Source organism: Anguilla anguilla, chromosome 11 (assembly GCF_013347855.1).
Source record: "Anguilla anguilla isolate fAngAng1 chromosome 11, fAngAng1.pri, whole genome shotgun sequence".
Lineage (NCBI taxonomy): Eukaryota > Metazoa > Chordata > Actinopteri > Anguilliformes > Anguillidae > Anguilla > Anguilla anguilla.
The window spans coordinates 15,978,425-16,003,845 of record NC_049211.1 but is presented as its reverse complement, the minus strand read 5'-3'; the positions used below and the strand labels follow the sequence as shown (position 1 = coordinate 16,003,845).

Sequence of the window (25,421 nt, the reverse complement as noted above, 5' to 3'; positions counted from 1 at the left end):
GCATTCCTTACTTAGACTATAAAAGTTGACATATGCAGGAATGCGGGGAAAGAAAGGAATTGGTGCATTACACTAGTTCTTTGGCAATGAGAAATATTTTTGATTTGATGCCTGCATTTTGTATTTAATTGGTAGATTATACTGTATGTTGCAACTGTGTGTAGCTAAGAACAGTTAATTTGTGTTAAATGGTTGAGAAGTAATATTTTGTTGGCAATAATTGTGTGTACTACGATATTCTTTATTACATGGTCATTTGCAATGAGTACATCAACTACCATATTTACCTGTGTACAGGACAGCACAATATTATATTATTTCGTCTGCAGTGTTGACATTTTTTAAATTTAAGACAGTTACACTAGGAATGAAATTAGGACACTTAAAGTGCGTCAAAGTTCCCATTGTTAAGTCATTGCATCATCCAAAACCAGTACACTACTAACACATAGGTTTCCCTCAGTAAATAATGAGTAGAATTGAATTTAATATGGGCAGACATCCAAGATTAAGGAACAACTTAGCACCAACATCAAAACTGATGTGAACAAACTTAAAACTGACCCACTGACAGTCATTAGATGTACAATGACAAAAACAAATGTAGATCACATGTAGGAAATCACAATACTTGTGATGGTGTCCAAAATATAGACTTATTTCATGGTATGCATATTGTTTTATATGCTTATAGATAAGTGCACATTCTTAAAAATATCTAACAGCTCATATAGCACCATAAATACAGCAGATTATTCCAAAACAGAATCAAGCAAGAAGCCCTTGCACATTTGAAAGAAATTAATAATACATATTTTTTTGTTTTGTTTTGTTTTTTTGTTTTTTTTAACTAAAATTGCTGATTGTGAGCATTAGGTCACATTATGAACACGCATTTTCATGTAAGAAACATCCGAGACAATAAAGTCCATACTGGTGCCAACATATTTTCTGCAATATGCGCAACAGTCATTTAAATTCATTCAATAGCAGCTGCAAACAAAGTAAACAAATACGCATGCAATACAAGCAAGTGAAAAATGCTTCAATAGACCCCCACACAAGCCCTTCCCTGGAGGTATCTCACGCTCCCCTCGTTGTCTCTCCGCATTAGGACTGGGGTCAAAGAAAGATTGAAGCCCAATTTGTAAATGCAACACATTAAATAAATAATACACACATCTGGCACACTCTGACTCCTTCAGTGGTTTATACAGAGAACTTGACTTGCTGAGATTTACATAAACACCAGGCTGTATAGTAACTCATTAGCGATAGCTTTTACATATGAGTCTGTGGGTCTTGTATTTTTATAACCAAATCATTGACTTGTATATTCTGGGAGATGGGTGAAGGCCACATCCATCTCAGAGACATCACACATATGCAGGAGGGGGAAAGGAAATCAGCACAGAGACAGAAAGCCATCGGCATCCCTCACATCTGACAAAAACAAGCGCGTCGTGTCATTTTGACCGAGAAACAAAAAAAAAAAACGATTTTGTAAAAAAAGCCTAAGAGATGCTTGCCATATGGCAGGTAGGGATTTTTTTTTTGTAAATGGCTCCTTCCTATAAATGCAATTAGGGAAGATTAAAAACAAACTCCACGGAGGACGTTTCTGTGAAAAATGGTCCACTGTGGACATTCGGGGGGGTGGGGGTTATTGATGAAGACTGTTAAAAAGGAGCTCATTTCTTTCCAACAGCAACTACGATTTGGAATATTTATAGGCACAGCTTATCAGCCACACATCAAAGAGAGAGGGAATGAATCCAGTTCTCTCTCTCTCTCTCTCTCTCTCTCTATCTGTCACACACACACATACACACACGCACGCACGCACGCACGCACACATGCACACACACACACACACACACACACTCACGTTCTCTCTCTCTCTGTACAGCACACACTTCACACCTGACTTAATCTTCCAAGATGATGTGCTTCACTATATTAATTTTCTGGCAGACAGAGCAAACAGAGCAGTAAATGGGAGGAGAGGGGGGTGGCAGCAGCCCCCCTCTGTGACCCAAAGCTAGACATTTTGTATAATTCCTCTTGTCTGCCCAGATACATGGATATCTGGCCCGCTCTCAAATTTGTATTAATAATATTATGGCAGACTTGACAAAAAAGCTACCTAAGTGGAAGAGGAAGGATCTGCAGGGCCAGCAAAAAATTAAGCACACCCTATAACCACAAAAAATAAGAGAGGAAAAGGACCAAATCCAATTTTCAGATAATACCTTCAATTACCTCTCTTTTAAGGGAGTCCAATAATAGACATGCACATTCTCATAAACAATATTACAGCAATGCACACACATTTACCTGCACACTGTTACTTTTGACATGCGATAGGACTGTGCAGTAAGGTTTTGAAAGGAAAATTTCAGCTTCTCCACTCCCAGTGACCGACTGGGAATGTATGCGCTGCAAAGCTTCACAAAATCCTTCATGAGTGCGCCTATCATGTATCATCAGTGTCTGGCTTATTTGAAGAGATCCAGATTCTGTGCTCTAGACAACGAAACAGTGATATTCTGTACAGGGAAGACACACCCCTACATGCAGCTCTACACTGGCCACTCTCCTAAGACAGACAGATGGGTCAGTCTATGGTCAGGAAGTGCTGTCCCGGTTAAAGGGGGCGGGAGAGGGAGTGGAGTGCAGTGGGGTGGGAAAAGATTGCCAGAAGCCCTCCGGCTTGCTTAATGCTCACTGCTGCATCGAATCTGTCAATGCAGTAGGAGAAACCTTGTATGCCCTATCTCCCCCCCAACCTGTGTAATCACAGGACTTTCAGAGCATTCATGGATCTTTAGCCAAATAGGAACGCCATAGCTTTTACTGGCCACAGCAGCAAGTTGATTAGCCTCAAAACTGCATAGGCCTGCATACAAGAGACCTGCCTTCCCTGACACTAGAAACCAAAACAGATCACAAAACAGGACAACTGGAAAAAGGTGGGGGATGTTTCACGAGACATTAACTTTCACAAGCTATCAAAGCAGCAGGGATTGACTGTAATTAATGAGTGCTTGAGAGTCCTCAAAGTTGAAGTTAATCTGCGTAACACTGCCCAGTTCCATGGATGGGCAAGCCTGGGGTTGTGTACTGGCACTACAAGACAGAACGCACACCTTCCCTTCCCTGCTCCATACACACACACACACACACACACGTGCACACCACCTCACCCAACAGGTTGGTGTCAGCCCCACCCAATAGACCCCACCCAAATGGTGCCTGAGGGGCCGCAGCTGCTGAGAACAGCCACATAGGTTTGGAGTAGTAAGACTAAACATCTGTTGGTCAACACAGCCAGGTGGAATTAACCAGACAGAGAAGGTGGCCAGTAGGTGGGGAGGACAGGTACTGGTGCTGAAGCAAGGGGGTGGTGGTGAGTGATGTCACTACTAGCGTTCAGGTGGGTGGAGAACAACAGAAAAAGACACAGAAAAAGAGAGAGAGAGAGAAGTAGGACAGAGAGAATAAAAATATATATACAGAAAAACAGAGGTTAGAGACATACAGAGGGAAAGACAAAATAGGAGAGAGAGTGTAAGAGAGGAAGTGTGTGAGAGAGATAAAGGAAGAGCAAAAAGAAACCTAAAACACAATAAAAGAACCAAGGTGACACATTCAAAAAGAGAAACCTAATTAAATCCATTTGGAAAAAATGAACATTTAGGGAAGAAAACTTGGAAGTGTTTAAAAAAGAACTGAATATATTAAAATGAAATGGCAAGTGGAATGAGAAAAATCCTTTTTTACAGTAGGCCCAAAGTGGAGGTAATAAAATAGACCAGAAATAAAAAGGCTTTTTCTTTATTTTATTCAAGCCAGTGACATTTAAAAAATCCAACGCAACAAAGTCATTTATTGTGCACTTACTGAGAGAGCACTCTAGGTTCTGCTACAACGCCACCTCTTCCCTCTCCTGCTTTCCTCCTCTGCTACTCCTCTCCTTTTTCTCTTCCCTTTTCCTGCTCTCTCTCAAGTTTTCCTGCTCTCTGTTTTTTTCCTGCTCCCACCTTCTCCTGCATTTCCTATTGCTCCTTTTCTTTCGTTCACTTCTCTTACTCCTGTGGCTGCTGCACATGAATTCCATCGGCCTCATTGTGCAGCAGTAGGTGTGCTTGCACTGGAGCACCATCGGGCCAAAGACCGAGGCAGTGAGAGACGAGGTGGGGGGTGGGGGTGGGGGTGGCAGGGGGCAGGGGTTACTTTTGATATCCCTTTGTTCAGCACACACAAACCTACACATTACATAAAAACCAACACTTTCTAATACCATCCCCTCACACCCCAGTGAGAGGGAAAGAGAGGGAGGGGGAAGAGAGCAATGAGAGACAGAGAGAAAGAAAGAGACAAAGATGCGGGCTACTTTCAGTTACTGTACACTCCAACCATAATAATTGATTGCTTCCTTTATGCACAGTACACAAAGTTTGTGGCTAATGTGGAACATGGTGAAGTGTACCCATTAGATTGCAAGCTGTCTCCTGAGCATGTGCATTTGCAAATGAATTCTCTACAAAGCAGTCTGAGAAGGATGTAATTTGCTCTCCTTACAGCAGGCGGTGATGTTACATCTGTAACCACCAATAAATAGGAAATTCAGACAATAATAATAATAATGTATAATAATAAACTTGATTTGTATAGCACCTTTCATACAAGAAATGCAGCTCAATTACCATAAAAACAGGGATAAAATTCCATAATTATAAAAACAGGTTTAATGACAACATCACTGTGGTTCCATTGTCCCCTGCTTTATCTAACTCAGTGTTTTACAAACACTGTAATGTTGTGTGTTGTGACTGTTATGGTACTGTTGGATCTGTTATTCTGTTAGAACAGAATTTTGCCAATAAATCATGGGCGTTACTATGATATTAAGCATTGAATAATAACGGCAAAAGGGTGACAGTTAACATGTTTGTTGGCTCCGTTGAAACTACGATAATTAGCACCAAATAAATTCCCTTTTATCAATGTGGAACCAGAGAAATTTCTTGTACACTGTGCATTAAGGACATATAACAGAGTCCAACAGACCGGCCATGGAATGCTAAATGTAAGAGCATGCGAAGAGACGGAGAAAGAGAAAATAGAGAGCGAGAGAGGGAATGAAAACCAAAGACACACACTGCTATTTCCACAGGAGCCATAATGAGCCGCTAAAAGCTATTCCGTGCTACTCAGGAGCAGCATAAAGGCATGGTAGGGGGGTGTGCCTTCTCCCCCTCTATCCTTGATTTAAAGGTAATTTCTTGCTAAAACCACTCAGCTTTTTCTACAAAATTGTTGACAGAGTTATGTGCGTACTATCAAATCAAAAAACAATTACAATGATCAGCAGTTGCATCATTCCCTGATAGTGCTCATATTCCCCATTACTTGTGTCATGCAGGGTAAGGATTAGCATGTAGCACTGGGTGACCAACTGCATATGAGGAACGGATGGGGGTGGGGAATAGAAAAAAGCTTGTGTTGGGAAAACTAGAGGGTGGTTCAGATTATTTCGGAAAGTGTGGGTTTAGGTTTTACAGGCTGACTATTGGAAATCGCTGGAGTCAGCTACACAGCATAATCCGTCACAGATATTTTCAGTGCTTGATTTCAGTGAAATTCTGTATTGTTTTTTTAAGATAGGAAATAGGAAATAGTATGTAATTATCTTCCCAGAAAGTGAGGGAAATGCAGAGTTAGGGAAATGTGTTGGACAGTATGGGTGTGGAATGTTCTCACACTCTTACACTTTTACACAGTCACTCTGTGAGGTCTGAGAGAATGAGGTTGGGCTGGGCAAAGATAGCACAGAATTTCCACATGCCTGTGTTACACACACACACACACACACACGCACAGTGAGACAGAGAGAGAGAAAGAGAGAGAGAGAGAGAGAGAGAGAGAGAGAGAGAGAGAAACATTCTTAGATAAAAGAACATTGCATATAATGCAGGTGCACTACTCTAATGTACCATCCACATCCAATCCATTTTCCATAGCTGTTCTCGATCAGGACAGAAATGCAATCTGTTAATATCCAATAATAATAATAATAATCATAATAATAATAATAATAATATGGCAGCTGCCCTAATTAAAGCCACAGGGGACATGTGATTTTCCTCACCCCTCTCCCCCTATTTTCATCTTTTTTAAATGATCAGTCAAAAGCAACTGTTTTCATTTCTGTTTCTATAATCCCTCTTCTCCCCACGCACTTTTCTCTTCTTTCACTGCATATCAAAGCACAGTTTTAGCTCTCTTGCATGAGGTTTCCCGAACAGAGGCAAAGAAAGAATAAGAGAGGGGGAAGGAGAGAGAGACAGAGAGCGAAGAACACGAGCCGTGTGTGCAGAGAAAACAGGAGGCAAAACGGGAGATGGGGCAAAGAGAGAGGAGATCCAGCAAAGCGCTGAACGCTTATTATTCATGCCGATTAGCTTCCTTATGTAAATGAACAGTGAGCCCAGCATATGTTGTCTTGACATCGAGGAGACTAACTGAAATGGGCTGGATAAATGACTGTATGTCTGGGAGTTAGGAGACCCCGGTTAGGGCTCTACTGTTACTCTACCCACAAACAATGGGTACTGATGGATACTGTCTTTACCTATGGCTGGTCTATAGTTAACATTAGATATCATATCATCCTGTTATTGAGTTCAGATAATTTGGCTAAAAATAGTATATATATTTTACAAATTATGTTGCATCCCATTTTCATGCCTTGACTACATTTTAAAAATAAAAGTAAAATAATGTTATACAAAAGCAAATCTTGAAAACAGAAATAATCTTGGATCATTGAGGAAAAAAGTACCCATTTTGACAACATGAAAAACTTTTGGGAAACAACCTAATAATCCCAGAAAATATTAATATTCTTTCTCTATCTTACTATAGGCTAGCGCTCTATTGTTTTCAATCTTGCATTTTGGACTTATTTCATAAAGGCGAAGCAAGTTGATTCACCAAAATCAGGCCACCACAATTTTTGATATAATACAAAGTGCCAACTTCAGTGCAGGCCCTTCTCAAACAAAGAGTTTGAGGTCATTCACTGCTTTGACAGCTGGACCTAGATAACCATCAATGAAATAGCTAAATGCTCACTGATAACGAATCAAATTGTCCCAAAGAGCAACAACGCTGACTGGCATGGCTCCATTGAAATTAAAAAGCATGTTACCTTGACCTCCACAGCCTACTTTCCATCTAACGTCACGCCTCTTACCCCAGCTTTGACTGTCCCCACTCTGTGCAGCATGGTGCCCACTCTCCCCGCATCCTCAACTCCCCACTCTCCACATAGCATCACACTCTCCGTTACACAGGCTCGCCAGGATGGAGGAAATTACAAAATGGAGGGAGCGGAGACTGCAGCCATTCAGATCAAAGCTAACGTCAGACATGGCGTCCTCACAGTCGTTAACAGCAGACTTAATTACACTTTCCCAGAGAGCTGGGGGAGGCGGAGTAAAAATGCAGGATGATGCTGGTCCCTCATTGCCCAAGAGGCTTTTAGGAAAGTAATATCACCCCCTCCACCTTACAAAAGGCCCAGGCAATGCCAGACTGGCAGCAGATTGAGTTCTCAAACTCTGCAAAACCATCCATATGTGCTGAGGAGCCAGAGAGGCCAGGTCCTGTTCGCTGCCAAGAATCAATGCAGAGTGGATTTGCTTCTTTTCTCTTTGAGAAGAATCGCCTCCCTGGACAGAGAGCCTGTCTTCTGTGAATGGGCCCAGGCTATGACGATCCAAAAGTGGTAAGAGGACACAGGTGGACACCAGTAGGAGGCTTCACACACGCACGTGCCACGCCTTTTTTTGGGGGCGATCAAACGGTTATGATTTCAGACAAAACCCCAGAAAGTCCAGAAGCTATTTGTAAAAACTTGATACTTTAAAATTTCCACTGATGCCAAAATAAACACCTGCTTCTGACTCACTGCAGAAATGGACAATGATTCAGACTTTCAGGCAGGACAATTAATGATGTCAATGATTTATTTTTTAACATTTTTAGCTGGGGTGGCAGGCCATGAATATTGATGAGAGAATACACATTAAATAAATCAAGTGTTCCAACTTTCTCTACTTCCTGCATTAACCCAAAGGACAAATGAGCAAAAAAGTCAGTGCAATTTTCCTATCTAATTATTTCAAAAAGTACGGAAAAACTTAACTCCCTATCTGAATTGGCAGAAAAGTAAATGGTAAATGCTAAAACACGTGGTACATGATAAAAAGTCATTATGATAAAGTTACATAGCCGTGCCGCCAAACAACGTCTGAACAAGATCATCAGCAATGGTGCGGCAACAGCTAATGACATGCAGTCTCCAGAGAACTGAGGCAAAAAATAACATCTCTCTTCATTCCAGTCATGCATACGGACAGGCAGCAGTCGGAAACTCCTGAAAAGCTTTCTCGGAGGACACTCTGAAACCTCGTCCCTCATTTCATCATCTCTCTTACACGCTGCTCTTCAGACAATTTTTCTTCATTGTCACTCTGATCATGAGCATAAGAGTTGGGAAAATCAGCGCAGATTTAGTCCTTCAGTTTAGCTGTGAAAGGAGAACACAAAGACCAAGCCTTTTTTAAGCGGTCTGGAAGGTTCCGTTCTTTTGAAGAGACACCGATGGGAGACAGGCACGATGTCCCTTTGAAGGGCTGGCGTATATAAAATGATAGGTGCCATGCTGGAAGCTCAGATGCACAGTGAGCTCAGCTTGCATTATGGCCTTTCTCTTTCACTGCCTGTCTGTCTGTGTCAGTCTGTCTCCATTTCTTTCTGTGACAAACACATAATTCCACTTCAATTGGACAAAATTGAAAACAGCATTGAAAGCAGGTAATTGCTTATTGCATGTTATGCAAGTTTGTGGGAGGGGGCCAGGAGGGCGGGGGGGGGATAAAACACACAATGAATGTAAATGCATGATGAAAGACAACATACACACAGGAGAACATGCATGCTGCGTTAAAGCCTGCCTCAAAGGATTATATTCAATAAGAGCTTAATGTACATCTAGGGTTACTGCAGCAGAAAATGACCAATGCTAAGTACTGACTCAGTTTGTCAGTCGCACACAGAATCAGAGCAATCAACTCAAAGAACCTGATGGGGAAAAAATGACCTAATTTTCTGAAGTCAGTGTTCTCTGGGTGGGTAACTGATTACTGCCCGAAACAAAACACTGTTTCAGACCAGTAAAATCCAGGTCTCCAAATCCACTGATTATCCTGCTTGCAGTGCATTCTGGGTAACTGGGTAATCCTGCACTGTGGGGAGCAGAGCAGACAATGCCGTAAGGAGTAATGATACAGCAGTACTGAGAGACAGCAGAAAGCAGGCTGAGGAAAGCAGGCTCCGCTCTCACAGACAGACTCCCAACACAATTTACCCCACACTCACAGACACTCCCAACACAACTCACCCCACACTCACAGACACTCCCAACACAACTCACCCCACACTCACAGACTCACTCCCGATTCAACTAACCCCCCACTCACAGACACACTCCCAACACAACTCACCCCATACTCACAGACACACTCCCAACACAACTCACCCCACACTCACAGACATACTCCCAACTCAACTCACCCCACACTCACAGACATACTCCCAACTCAACTCACCCCACACTCACAGACTCACTCCCGATTCAACTAACCCCCCACTCACAGACACACTCCCAACACAACTCACCCCATACTCACAGACACACTCCCAACACAACTCACCCCATACTCACAGACACACTCCCAACACAACTCACCCCATACTCACAGACACACTCCCAACACAACTCACCCCACACTCCCGACTCAGCTCTGTGCGCTCCAGATGCAGCTTACAGGGGAAGGACAGTGTAGGGGAGCAGAGGCAGTGGTCTCTATGAGACTCTACAGAGTGTGACCTTGCTGCTGCACAAATGTTTTTTTAAGGGTTTTTTAAGGAAGCAACGTGAAGCAGCGGTTAGGGCACTGGACTGTGAACCGAACAGGCGCGGCCACAGATCCCTGGTCTGAGACAGCTATTGTGCCCTTGAGAGAGGTACCTCACCTCAAGTGCTCTGGCAGCAACCCAGCAGTCCCCCTCACATCTCAGAGCACATGAGGTTGAACATTACAAGCACCACACTGTAAAATCACTCCAGGAAAGCAGGCTCTCTCAGCATGTAAGTAATATAATAAGGTAATGTCGGCTGTCTGCCACTTCCTTCAACAGGGGCCAGCTCTCTCTCGACAGGGGCTGCTGCTGTCAGTCTCTCGCCTCTCCCTCACTTTGTTTCGGCTAAACTTTCAGGCTGCCGTCTGGGATTAGACGTTGCTTTTCTGACTGTCAGCTTTCCACGACGGCAGGAGGCTGCCAAGACCCATCTCAGGTCCCGTGTATTGGGTGAGCACCAAAAAAAAAAAAAAAAAAAACTTGCACACTCAAAACAGTGATCAGTCCATTGCCGCTTTCCTTTTTCCCCAGCTAAGCCGCTCAAAACAAATTCAGACATTTTCCACTTTTTCCAAGAAAATAAACTGCGCTGGTAGAAGGAACTGAGAGACAGACAATCTTGTTACCAGCCAGTGATACCCCGGGAAGAGTTCTATCAGTGGCACGTATATAGAGGCATCCATTTAGAAAATAGCTTTTCCAGGCATGCTGAGCCATTTAGCTCACCCTACAACTCCTCCTGTTTGCAGCCGCGATAAAACGCTTTCCCCACTTTTGCTGCTTTTCGCCGCAAATTGCGTGATTACCGGGCCTCCTTGTAACAAACTGTACCCCCGCACGTGGGAAGAGGAGGGAAGTAAGAGCTGGTGCCCAGTAACATGCATTTATCCAGGGCTCCGTGTATGGCTCAATTTTCAGTTGCCTGCCTAGGTTATTCAAAAATTAGTTCATTATTTCAGCAATGAAACTCTTTTATGAATGTGCTTCTTTTTTGATTACTTTTGTACCTTCTTTAGGGTAACCAAAATTAGGTTTAAAATGCCATTTTCGCCAATATAACTCCTGGCTGGTCCAAGTTCTGTTTACTAAACTCTTATTGTTATTCAGCTTTTATTGAGGGTACCTCACTTCTCTGTCTTTGTGAGGCTCAGAACTGTAAATAAACACCATAATATTCTTCATCTGGGTGTGTCATAAGGAAGCATAAGAGAGGTATAGGCAATGTGTGACGTGTATACACACACACACGCAGACGCGCGCACACACACACACACACACACGCACAGGCACACACACAATAAACATCCACCAGGCTTATATCCTTCAGTCTCATGGGTATCCAGGTTTGCTCTCTAAATCAGACTTACCAGATCTGGCTTGACATGGCTTGATAAGTGCTGTTGTATAATACTCAACATGTAAAGTACTTTAGGAACCTTGCAAAGCTTCTTGAAACTTCAAAGCTTCAAAGCCAACCAGCACACTGCCCTTCTCTTCAAAGAACCAATGAAGCAGCCCAGTAGGGCATCGGTCCAGGGAGCCGTAGCCAATGAGAAGTGTCACAATGATGTGCCGCTCGGCCAAGCAGCTACACTCAAGCAAACTCAATTCTGAGCTTCACCTCAGCAATGCCAGGAATCCACAGAAGGAATTCAGCTTGTGTTACACACACATACACATAAGACATATATGCGCGCACACACACAAATTCTGCTTTTCAAAACCGGTGTAAACAAATAAACACGAGGCACAAGAAGCTAACACCACGCGATAACTCTTTCATCCACATGCTGCCAAACCATCTGTTAAGTTGTAACGAGAGAGCCCAGATCCGGCGTGATTTTTAACACTCCAGAGACGCCTCTTGGAAAGAGCCTTCTTTCTGGCCCAAAGTTGCTGATCTGTTCAGCTGCAGCACTGCACAGTTTAATCACTTTTTACAACTGAAGTTCAGCTGGCTCAGGTTCCCTGCCTCCCAACCCAGTAGCAGCTCTGCACATCAGCCTAATGATGTAACCATTAGTGAACACAGAGGGTGATGCAGATCCAACAAGACGAAACAAATCATGCATGACCGACAACAGCCAACGCCACAAGTAAACCAGCGTAAACCACAGGCAGACTCTAGTTCAATCACAGGTAGAGGAGACTCAGTCACAGTAAGACCTGTCACCCCTCCTAAATTGAGCTCCCTCTTCTATTACAGAACCTCCTTCGGCTTCAAAGCTCAGGGACGGCAACAAACAATTTTCACAAGGAAAAACATTCAGCTGAACATTTGTTTGTGTAGATGACGTGTTACAGAACAATAACTTGGCGATGACGCAGGGGAAAACAAGAGAAAACCACTTACCCCTCTCATTTGCTGGGCTCCACTGACGTGCTTAAGGACGTTTTCAATTTCTTTCTCAATGCGTCCCGCCCAGTGGATCATCCTGCAGAGAAAAATAGACACAGAAAGCTGTCTCAGAGCTACCTCGACTGCAGTTCCTCTTCTACGGCCGCCTCAGTCGTGAACATTACTCCTTCACAGCATTGTGCATTGCTTTTCTTAGTCATTGACAGCAGCATTTCCAATTGCTTGTAGCCCTTCATAGAACCCACAGCTGTTATTATTAGTCCTTTACAGCATACTTTACTATTAATATTTTTATAAGAGCCTTATCAGCTGTTCATAGGCCACTATAATAGCCTTACCTGCTGCTTTCTTGCAGCCTTAGCCCACTACTAAATAAATGTGCATCCATGTATTACAGAACCAATAAATTATTTAAAAGTGTAAGATCATTAATGATACTTTCCTGAAATGTGCTAAATTAATCACTACTTCAATCTTGAGTGATAGTTCTGAAAATGTATTTAACTTTTCATGACAATTTATTTGACAAGGTGACAATCTCATCGAATTTCACAGCTTCATAAATGGGATCTCACTCCACAGTGCAGTTAAAGCAGGACACAAATTCAACTGAAACTTCACTAATCCGTTTTAACCGTAGTAGATCAAGGCAACCACCCACTGATAAAGGCCTCGATATAAAAAATGATTTAAAGGTCAACTTTTAACAAGAAGCTTATGAATTAAGCTGAAAGATGACGCTCAACACTTCAAAGCAACGGCACTGTACTGAAGACACAGTTTGAGCGTGGAAGCTGGTGCTTGTCAGCTGCAGCGGTCTGAATATCACAACAGTCATTACGATGACAGATGTGCCGCAGTGCAGACAGGAGGAACCGGGCGCAGACGAGCTGAAGGAATGGCAACTGTGACAGCACTGGAGATCCATCATATTTCATAAAAATGTGGATTCAGTGATTAGCCTCAGTTTGCTTATTTGGCTCCAACTAAAGCAGCTCTCGAAGCTGAAGCGTCTCTCCGCTCCTAAGTCACTCAGAGGCCGAATAACTGACTGACTCGTCTAAAGTAATAAATAACTTTGTTTCCCTTGATAGTGGGGAAAAACCCTAATCAGGGAATCCACCTTTTTTGGACCCTGAATGGTTCTCGACATGTCAATGTCCACCCATTCACTCACTGACAACGAACGGCTCCCCCATAAAATCTGAAGGTTTGCTATACAGACACTAATATGGGGATACACAAACGCTCACAGCCACAGCGTCTGTCCTTGCTTTTTAAATTCTGATACCATTTGCACTACACAAAGTGAGACGTTATATTTGTCAAAGCTTTTCCAGCATGGAAGACCTATACATATTAGGCCTATATGTGCACTGTGCCTGGCAGGAAACTAACACAGTACATACACATCAACCTGCCTCACGGTCCATGCTCTGCAGCTGTCCCACACACGGGCCTTCTTCACCCACAAACACACACACGTATTCCGTCTCCACGTGGGGAGCGGCGCTACATGTATAATTCACCAGCCCGCTGAGTACATTCAGTACCAAAGTGCAACACAAGCACTCACTCTCTCCATTTTTCTTCACATGTAATCTACGGCAACAACTGCCCCAGCAAGTAGAGCACCTGAGTCATATGACCGGCCGGCCACATGACCGCCGGCCGTATCTGCCCGCTCACCAGCAGGGCATCTTTCTGCGGGGCCTGACTCAGATGCCCTCCGAGAAAAAGGGCCATGTTTTCATCACGCTTTAGTCTTTTCTTTTATCGCACGAGTGTTTCCTTCGAGTCCGGGCGAGAAGGTGTTTGAATACAGCAGGGCTCCTTCAGATGTGCTCCCGCTTCCTCCTTCTCTCTTCCAGGCGAGGGAAGTGGCTCTGACTCGCTAGCGCTAGTGCTTCTCACACTGCGAGCAGCTCCGCTGTGCCAAGGCCCGAATCCTCGTTTGAGCAAACACAGCATTTCTGCGCTAAATATCCGTGAGACAGTCCCCAGAGGACTGCTTCGCCGCTCACATTAATCATTCAATTTGAGCTTTCTGAAGGACCAAGCAGATTTCTATTGCCGCTGAGATAGTAAGACGATTGGCTCTGCAGCCACTGGGACCAGGGGGGCCAGCCAAGCCCAGAGCGGATCCGTCAAAACACCGCGCGTAGACACTCAACTGAAAGAACCTTGTGCGGAACAGCTGGCTGTTGTTTACCCACTGACCCTCACCTTTGACCTCCTGCGGTTCGACAGCAGCATGCGAGACTTTCAATGTTAGTATTACAACATTGTTTACAACCGTACAACACAAAGCTTGAGTGCCAGACAGGAGAGATGAGGGGACAGAGATGGATGGGTCACATGACACAAATATGCTCAAGTACAGAATATATGGAACGGTGTGAAATCTGCAGGGCCAGGGTCCCTGCTGAAACAGACAAGTGGGGGGTGTTAGTGAGAGCGTGGAGGCAGCGGGTGGACAGTGATGTAGAGGCTAGCAATGAATCCACCCAAGGAGCGGATCATTTATGGGTTTCAATTACCATCCCCGGTGCTTCATAAAAACCGGTCAATAAGACTTCCTCTCCCCCGTTGTTACTAGTTGCAGTGTGGGAGATGGGCAGTTTTTCAGCATGATTTCAGTTAGCCAACGTGCTACACAAACGTAGACACGGAGAGGGTCACATTCATTACAAGATGGACGGGAGTGACGGGAGCGGTGTTGGGGGAGTCAGGCGGGGGGGGGGGGGGGAGTGGGAGGTGGAGCACTAATCTACAAGAAGTCATTAGCTGCAGACAAGACTGCGACTGTCTTTGGCTCCTCTCTCTAACCACCCCAGTCCAAATATGGGCATTAATTATTCAGCCGCTGGTCTGCCGCCGTGCCGCTCGGGCCGCGGAGCGCCTTGGACCCGGATTACAGCGGTAATTTGAGGCTTTCGGGCATTACGCTCATTGTTCTTTTATTTATGTGCTGTGGACTTGACTGGGGTAAGGCTAAGCGTCTACTGTTTCAGCACTTCTCGCTCTCCGTAGGGCTGGCCTCATACAGCCTCACAGCACACCGGATCAAGAGAAAGAGGGGTCTGCTAGAGGAGACCGCTGCTCTGCCGTGAAAGAGCAATGCTGCGTGTGTGTGCGCGCACGTGCGCGCGTCTGATAATTCCTGTTTTAATTATATTTACATTATACAATTATATTTGAAACAATACACAGGGTGTCTTTATCTCTAAAACCACAGTATTTTTTTTGTTATAAAAGAGAAAGGCATTTCCTTATCTCACATTAAAACGCATTTGTGTCTCCCATTAAGCAGCCTTATGTAGCTACAGTAATGCCCCTCGCTCTCTGCCGGTTTGCAACTCCCCAAATGTGATGACAAAACCTCAGTTTTTGCACTTGATGGAGAAAAGCTACAAACCGGCGAATGGCTGGAGGCCAGCACAGCCTCTGAAAAATGTATTTTCTCATCTTGTTTTTCCATCACATAACCTTAGTTACAGTCTTGTCTCACTTTGTTTGGGCGTTGGTGTTTTTTGGCATGGAACAGCAGTATTTAAAATCAACTGCAATAGAAAGAAATATTAAGAATGAGCCTGTCTACCACCCATTGACAGAACTGCAGAATAAGCAGAGTATAATGGAAGGAATGGCTTTCTAGTAGCTTGTGCAACAGAGCCAAGATCAGTATTAAAAGATCAAACTACTCAAGTATATTGCCGTGTATCTAAAGCCAGGCTGGCAAATGACTGAAAGCAACAAGATTCTCACAAGCTGTAGCTTAAAAAGGCAATATAAAAGTTAGCACAGAAAGGGAAAAACAACAGGAACGAAGAATATAATGATGTTATCTGGTGTCGACTGACAGCTCTAAGCTTGGTACAGGACAAAAATCTGAGAGAGAAATCTGTGATCTGCTAAACAAAGCATCCTGAATAAAAGCATACTGAAAGCAGCATTATGGACGTTTCCAGGCGTTACACAGAATCCAGCTCACAAGAACGGGTGTGCTTATGTATAATGCTTCATGAGCAAAGGATAATATATCCCATATTTAATCTATGAATCTCTTAGTTTTTCATCTCACCTTCCCATTCCCAGACTAAACTAACCTGTTGTTAGTTTACTGAGACCAGCAGCATGGAAGTAGCCAGAGGATGAAAGGAGTCGAAGACTGCTGCACACATAAAGCACAGCACGTGATCCCATTCACTAATGATGGCATGCACAGTGCTGAAGATGGCTTCACTCTAATCTATAAAAGAACAATGGTAGGACACAAAGCTATTGTCTTACCCAGACAGCTGACAGTTGAGCACAAAAACAGAGTATAATTTTAGCTCAAAAATGCTTTCTCCAAAACCCTGTTTCGTTTGCCTTACAGACATGACATGCGGAGGCATTGAAGTATAAGTGCCATGTAAGTATAAGTATAAGGTACTGCACAAAGAAACGCACAACCCCCATTCGCACCATACACATACATATGCATTAGCACACATGTAGGTCCATCTCTAAACTATTAGCCACAGTCAACAGGTACTGAATGTCTTCAAAATCCAGAAAAAAGTGAACAAGTGCTCACATTCACAACAGAAGCATTATAAATTATGCTTAAGAAACATAGTAGAATGCAATGTCATCTTCAGATTGAATTCATTTTCAAATTCAATTGTAATGACAGTATTTAACAGGAATGGAAGTATTTCATTTTTTTTGTGTGTGTGCGTGTGTGTGTGTGTGTGATAGCTCATTTGTGGTTATACATGTATGTGAAAGCGTCCAAGAGGGAAGATGTGTATGATCTGAAAACCTCTAAAATGATTGTGCAAGGCAGAACTGTTGAAGAAAGACCATGGACTCTGAAAAGGTCACCTAGCAATGAAGTGAAAAAATGCTTAAACTGATGCGACAGTGGTGCAGGGCACAGTGACAGTAACCGGTAGTGACAATGGCTCTATCCCTGAGCTAAATGCACTCCTTATCGGTCTGAACTTCTGTACACACACTAACACACACACACACACACACACACACACATATATCCTCCCTCTTCCTCCATTGCTACCCCCACCCCCCTCTCTCTCTCTCTCTCACTCTCTCCCACCCCGTGTTACTCTCCTCTCTCACTTCCCCCCTCTCCCCTCTCTCTCTTTCTCTCTTTCTCTCTCTCTAGCTTTATTTAAGCAAGCATTCCTTTTTGCCTCCATTTGAATTTAATAAAAGAATAATAGACTGCATCTGAAGCGCCATTGAAAGTGGGAAGATAATTCTGTGCCGACATGACAGACAGATCACCCCTTCAAGACCTCCCTCCCTCCCTCCCTCCCTCCCTCACTCTCTGTAAGAGGCCATGGGCCCCAGATCCGCCCCGGGTCCTTGCTGGTGGACTGCGGGGCTTTGCTGCCCTCCATCAGCCCAGTGCGCAGAGCTTTGGGGGGGCCGGGGGGAAAGGGCTCATTAGTTCCCTTCATTTCCCAGGCATGCACACTCGGGCTCTGCTCCCTTCCCGCTCAGCTAACGCCTGAGTGCACCGCCTCCAGTGCACCGGAAAATTCCCGCTTCTGCAGATTAAGGGCCAGAAAATTTCACAGAAATCAAAAGTAGTTCCCCCTCTTCTCCCTTAGCATGCCATCCCCAAAATCCTCCGCCAGAATGATAAAAGTGAGGCTTTCACAGCAAAAAAAATGGAAAAATGTTCATGTTCCGTGTTAAATTTTGTGGAATTGTTTGGTCAGTCCCAGAAAATGTTGTACACCAAAGAAATTTGAACAAATTTTTCTCAGTGGAGAAACATTCAATGTTCAACACTTCTTCTAAACAGAAGAAAATAGACAGTGGAGTTAACTATTTACAGTGCAGCCAAAGCTTTTCCCACTACAGAATTGAGACAATAATAGAACCAGTATTCATTGTTCTCAAGATGTATTCCTGTGCACCCACATAACCTTAAGAAGCATCAATATATTTCTTTCATCACAAAAGATGTACACTATCAAAAGCACACAAGTCTAGGGGAAACATCTACATGCACACAAATGTATGCATCTTCCCTTCTATTCACTGTCATAGACTGGAAGCGAGAAATAAAATCTGAAGCTTGGCTTCCTATAGCACTTGCTTCCACACGTTCACTCCTGTTAAACTGTGAGATAGATCTGGAGGGAGGAAGAGAGTGAGAGTGAAGCTGAGAGATGGAGAGATGCAGAGACAGAGAGGGGAGAATGGGGGGGGGGGGGTGAGACAGAGCCGAAGAGAGAGAGGGAAGAGATGAAAACTCCTTCTGACTTCAGCAGTATTAATTGTTAATTGGAAGGAGCTGCTGTTTTTCACTGTGGTGATTCTGCTCCATTTAGTTTATATGAACAGATCTTACAGCACATGGTGTTTTAAGGAGGTCAGCAGAAACAGGCATGGGACCTAGCAGAGCTAGTGTCTTTAATGAGATCTCTCAGCAGGAATAGAATCATCACTCACCAACAACAGCTCAGCCCCAGCCAGCAGACCTTTTACCAAATATAACCAGCAAATCCTTCCTGGCGGTCTCAGAAAACTTTCAGAAAATAGAACATTTGCAGCCAAAATCATCATCTCTAGTTTCCAACACTATGTAGCAGGGATAGGCAAATGTAAGTACTGTATGAGTATTTTACGTTGTTTTATGATAATAAAAAAGTGTGTAAACAAAAGCCTTAAAGTCACTGTGAATAGCCCATAAGATTTCAAAAATAGCATAAAATGTCAAATGCAATTCTCTTTTTTGCACTATGTATGTTTCTACAGTACATATGACATAAATGCAACACCAATTGGGGCCAGAAGGAAAACCAGCATACAGGACATGCCAAAAACGTGAATAGTAATGAACAACATCAAGAGAATTACATATCGCAACTAAACACTGTGCTTTCATCTTGTAAATTGAGCAATAAAATCCATATAGGTAATATGCATTGCGGTTCACACTACAGGATTGCTTTTCAGACAGACAGAATTATACTAAATTTACTGCCTATTGTTTGATGCTTAAAATTTTGTCTCATTGGCCTTCAAGGTACAGTTTTAAGATGATAATTCAATAACACACATATTCAAATTAACACACTGAATTCCACAAGTATAAGGAAATGTAGCTGATATTTAACACAACAAACTAAACCACATAACCCAGGTGATATAGTCTGTAACAGACCTGTTCACTGTATGCTTTCGTTTGGAGGAGACGGTTTTTGTGTGCAATGAAGGATGTTTTAGATATTAACAGAAGTTGATGGTGACCTGCCAGATTTACCATAGCTTGTATAGGGGCATTTTGGAGTTTATAGTCTAAGCAAAAAAAAAATACACTTCAAGAAACTACAAATCTGCTTCTACAGAAACAAAACTGTGTTTCCAGAGACTGTACATACGAACATTTTAATTTCATAGGATTTATCCACAACTGAAAACAAAAATCTGTTTTGATATTGTGCCAGTACTTCTTTGATTGAGCACAGTGGTCCCAGGATAAAGCAGGATACAGGCCTATACTGAAGCAATTTAGGCTGTACCTTCGCACAAGGGTACAACAACAGTGTATTACCTAGGAACTGAATGTGCAACCTTTTGGTTACAAGCCCAGTTCCCTAAACATTCAACTACACCGCTACCCCATTATGCAAATAATTGGGTGATATGCATACATGCAATATTTGGAGGCAAATGTTCATTGTACAAGCTGCTTTGTAATTACCTGGAGAGCTTTTTTAGCTTTCGATCACAAACCCTCTGATGCACCAATGCTATTGCACAGAAAAACTGCCTGGACCAATTAAATACAGGCATAAAAATGGAATGGTGTACAAAAAGTTGATTACTTTCAAATTACCTCTACATGTCTGAGCTGTACAGTTATGTAATTCTCTGGCATGGCACTTTTCTTGAGTTCTTGATTAGTTCTATGTGACCCTTGATGTCCCTTCACAAGGTGACATTGTGTACATGTACCTACCATAGGTTCATATCCGATATGCTATACTGTATTTTGGCTTTCTTCCCTTGTTAAAGTCTTTCTTTTCGTTTATTTATTACTTTATTAATTGCGACAATAATACTGATTCCTGAATTGCGGCAGCGCTTTATCACAGTGCAAATATTATTGGGTTATCTTAAAAGATTCAGAGAAAGATACTTGTTCCATCGTAAACACAATGTTTATATTAGCCTGTTATTAAAAGAAAGACACATTACATATCAAAGTAACGCTGTTTTAGTCATGTGTGCGTCCATTAACTCCTTTCCGAACAGTGCAGAATTCAAAATGGGTTGTACTACACCAAAAATTATATATTACTTGAATAATCCTTTAATTTATACAAACAACAAAATAAGCAAAATAAAACCAGATTTTATACAATAAAGGGAACAAATGACACAGATCATGAGGCAGATGCACTTCAAAATGTTTCAAATCATGCACAAAATTATCGAATGGTATAAGTACCTTCCTTAGTGTTTGCGCGTTGCGGTAATGGATTCCGATGGATTTCGCTCAGTGATGTGTGTGATTGGGGAAAGGTACTGGATTGAGTGCCAACAGCAACAGTTTAAATAGCAAAATGGCGAGCGCACGCCGGGCCCTAGTCCTGCCTAACACGATCCCCCACCAGAACTGATGCAGGATCCAAAAGCATCTTCACAAATCGTACCCCACCCATTGTGAACGAAATCATGAAGCTGATTCAGAGTCTGTTCTGCACGGTAGTATTTATCTACACCCTGTCTATTCCCTCATATTGATAGTAAATATGTGCCATATTCAGTAAAGGACGTGTCATATATTGTCCTGTTGGCCGAAACCTAAACCTGCCGAGAAGCTTCAAGAAGCAGCAGACAAAATGAGCAACAATTTGCTCCTGATAGCTTTGTGATTCAATCAATCAATTATTGCACAAACCGTTTAAAAACGTCGTGTGTGCACGCGTGCCTCGTATATCTCGTTGTTAACTTGTACGTGGAGTTCTTGCCTTGGCTTCTATTTATTCACAGCCCAGTAATCGGCGTAAGGGCAATAGTCATTTGATAATGTTATTTTATTATCAATAACCAAAAAAGATAGATGCAAGACTGAGCGGAAAGTAATGGACACTGGGCGTTAAAATTGGAGCTAATGCGCTGATCATTAGACACTGGCGTCAGCAATAACCACAGGCAACAAATCGTATGATACAAAGTGGAAACATTATAGTTTTAATGCATTGTTGTTGGCAGCCCGTTCTGTTGAAGACTAAGACCAGCTTTGCGAGTAGGTATTTAATTTAATTCATTTACAAATAAAAAGTTATACGAATCAAACACACACGCGCGCGCGCGCGCACACACTAGCGCGCATTCCTCCATGTCATTTACGTGTCCTTAATAGAATAAATAACATTGGAGAAGTTCATGACCACCCTCCGTTTTCAACTGAGAAGAACTGTAGGCTGCATGGAAAATCGATGTATCTTAGACAAAAGTCAAATTATCCCACTTCTGTGATTTTCTCCTGCCTTACAGCCCACGCTTTAAAGCTAGAACTAAAATTGTTAAGACATTTTAAAATTCGGAGAAAAAAATTGCTCAGCACAAGATGATGTTCTGATGTTCTTTATCATCAGTTCTTGTCTTGTTTTACCCTAAGTAGGCTAACATGTAAAAATACGTAAATCCATCTGCAAGCCAAGGGCGAAGGAGGAATTGTTATCCCCGACACCACTATCATGTAAGACTACAAAAGCTCTACAAAAAGCATTTAATATGTAGCCTACAATAGTGTGCCTACTGATTGTCGTGTAGGCTACATGTTTATTAGGGACTCGACCCACAAAGTTTTGTATTGGCCGTAGTAAAAGCACTTCAATGTTGTATTAAACTTTAAATTACGAATGTCTTGTACCCCACTGACACGCGCCAGCGTTCAGTCTCTGCGCAAAATTTCCTTCTGAAATAGACGGCAAAAGAAGAGCTACGGGAATGTTGTTAGGTTGGCTGTCCCAGGGGGTAGCCGTGCCGATCGGATTAACGGGAAAATTAGTTCAACATTTACATTATATAACAAGCAACTTACATTCAATGAATATGCCAAAAAGCAGTCCTTACGACATAGTTACAATATTTGTGATTGGTATGAGAGACGAGGACAAGATACACGCCAATTGTAATGGAATTGTTTTTCAAATCAAAATATGGAAGAGTTCACATACACACCGAATACGAGACAAAACGGGCAGATTAAAGTGGGCTGTCAAAATGAAACATTACTAGACTTAAGCGTTACAGCATGTAGCCTACTTCCCATAAGTAGATAGATTTGCCGATTAAATTTTTCTAGGCATTACGACACTGAACATTTACATTGAAAATATAATTTCACAGTAGCTATGGTTATATGACTTTTATAATCCCATAAAACGAGACAGGCCATGACAATACAGTCAGTTTTGAAGATCGCATATCAAAGACTGAATCAAGCAAACATTGCCATACACTTTTAACGGTGCGCCAGAGTAACTGACTGACCAAAACCGCGAAACGGGTTTGTAAACATTATAACGTGCTTCAACATCCGTCTATTAAACAGGAAGCAACTAAAAATAAAACATCGATGACGCTGTGTTTGGAAACATTGCCCATTTTCGAATACATCGTGTCTTCTTGAAACTGAAAGCATCGGATTGGCTTTACCTTAACAGTAGCCTAACACCTGTGCATCATCCTAAAACTGGGCATCCTTACATTCTAATAAATTGTGTTCGTCAAAATATAAAGAGAGGACTGTCTTGATCTATGATGATTAGGCAAAACTCTGAAATATGTAAACGTTTCTGCATGCTTTCATACATCTAACATCTGAAACGTATTCAAAGCCCGAAATGGTGTCCCGGTCGGCACAACGGTGCGACTCTATAGTAGCCTATCTCCGTAAACAGCGCAGTTTGTGTCACCTGTTCTAATTCTGCGCGCTTGAGTCCAGCTGTCCTATATGTTTTCCACGAGGTATACTTACGTGTAGTTTTGAGGGAAACTGAGGCTTTCCGTTCCAGGCGACGATACGCTGAAAATCAGGATAGTTTGGATTGAGACGAAGCAGAAGATGCTGCAGGACTGAGCACAGAACGCCATTTTTCCATTAAAAATTCAAGAAACTGAGTTAAAACACAATTGTTATGTAGGACTTCTTTTTCAAAGGCAACCAAAACAGAAACGTTTAGCTCCTTCTGCTGTGTTGAGAGATTTCAAAGGCTCCTGGCGATTCCTGGTGTGAGGTCTCAATCGGAAATGTTGTACAGTGGATTGGCAGCTCAAGACAGGCAATTCGAAAACACAGATGCATTGACGCTACCGCCGCCGCTGGTGCCACTGTGTACTCTCTCTCTCTCTCGCTCTCTCTCTCTCTCCACCTCTCCGACGACGTAACAAACAAACTGAGCGAGTACGAGTACAAACCGCTACATTCACTCAAATATTCATACACAACAGGCGGGGGCGCGCGTCACGCCAACACAACTGTCCCGCTGCCCATGTACGGTACAGTTCCAAGGAAACGTGAGGTAGAACAGTGTTGTGGTACGAAAACAATGCAACTGAGCGGGTAGGCAGAAAACGTATAGGGGAAAGTGGGAATTAGATTTTGCATATTGTATAATGTTACCCTCTGTAACCCTCTGTCTTTAAGATAAAATACAACTGACAAGGTGCTACGGTCAAAACAATAGTCAGTTTATGTAAATGAATATATATTATATTATTATATTTTCTTTCAATGTGTCGTTGTGGGTATATAATTATTATTATTATTATTATAGCACATCCTTTGTACACACTGCTTTTTCCCTGATTTGGTTAGGTGCCCTTGGTACAGTATTGATCAAATGACGATGTGCATGTTCTTTATTACAATGGGAATCAGCTTTAGAACATGGGCTCTGTGCTGTTGGAAAGAGAGTGGCCTGTCAATCAGTTGGCAGGGAAGTGGCATGATGGGGCATTTAGACTTGAAGGGTAAATGGGCGAAGCGACCACATAGAAATCTAACCTCAGAGTGTGACTGAAGAAAAGCCTTTCTGATGGCCTGTAACAATGAGTTTAGCTGACTCCATTGTCTTAACCTTGATTATACATCTACTGCACTCTGGGAAAGGAGGCAGGGCAATAATCTGGCACATGACACATCTGAGTGGAGGTAACATGTAAGAGATAGGGAATATGAACATCTTTTACATTGCTTCCCCCCACACAATGTCTGCACAATGATTTTAGTATCAAGCAGTCTTAGGAAGAGGACATCACACGCTGCTAATCTGCCTAATGCTGCCCGGTGGCCTGCTGCAGAGAGATTGCCAACTGGCTGTGATTTCAGCGAACACCGAAATTCATGAAAACGAACATGCAGTAGGTGAAGTAATCCTTCTGTGTTCAGGATACAGTGGACTTCTCAGCTCCTCATTTAAGAGAAGAACAGGCAGTGCATGTTTTGCATAGAGTGCATCTGCAAGAGTGCACGAGAGATTTCATTATGATACATTATGCCCCAAAGCAAATCAGCCTAATTAATCTGATCTGAGATGCATTCAAATTAATGGGCATTACAATAAAAATATACAATTAATAAGAGGTTGGATTAGTGATATGGCTCAAAGTCATACACAGAATATTTTTTACAGTGATATCTCTATTTATGACTCATTTTGAGTTTTATCTTCTTTTATTCCTAATAAGCACATACACAGCCACTTCTAATCAGAAGGCACAGAACAGGGTTAGGAGAGAGTTATATCTGAACTGACTCCACAACAGGATAGGCAATTCCATCTGCAAATGAAGTTCAGTTGCGTAACATTAAGTGACTATGACAGTGCCTGTCCAATATATCAAGTCTGGAAGTGTAAGAGGACTATGCATACACATAGACATTTAGACATGTTGTTCGCATGCTTAAAAAAAGATTGAACACTGCGTTAAACGCAAACACCATAGCTCACACAACAGGTGAAGTCTAATGCGCAAATCAAACACAAATCGCGTTGCGAGAATCTCGAAATCATAACCTCCGTAA

General features: G+C 42.6%; 1 protein-coding gene across 4 annotated transcripts in view; it reads right to left on the bottom strand.

Moving 5' to 3' along the window:
* Window positions 1–23,802, bottom strand: part of cacna2d2a (calcium channel, voltage-dependent, alpha 2/delta subunit 2a) — a 232,309-nt gene extending 208,507 nt beyond the window's left edge. For 3 of the 4 annotated variants that reach the window (XM_035383010.1, XM_035383012.1, XM_035383013.1), the window contains exons 1-2: window positions 23,373–23,801; window positions 12,347–12,428 (exon numbers count right to left, since the gene is read on the bottom strand). In XM_035383010.1, the coding sequence (XP_035238901.1) occupies window positions 12,347–12,428; window positions 23,373–23,488 (198 nt within the window). In that variant the 5' untranslated portion in view covers window positions 23,489–23,801. Of the gene's footprint in view, window positions 1–12,346; window positions 12,429–23,372 lie in introns of all 4 variants that reach the window. The other variant, XM_035383011.1, reaches the window with a different exon arrangement.
* Between the last annotated feature and the right edge of the window lie 1,619 nt (window positions 23,803–25,421).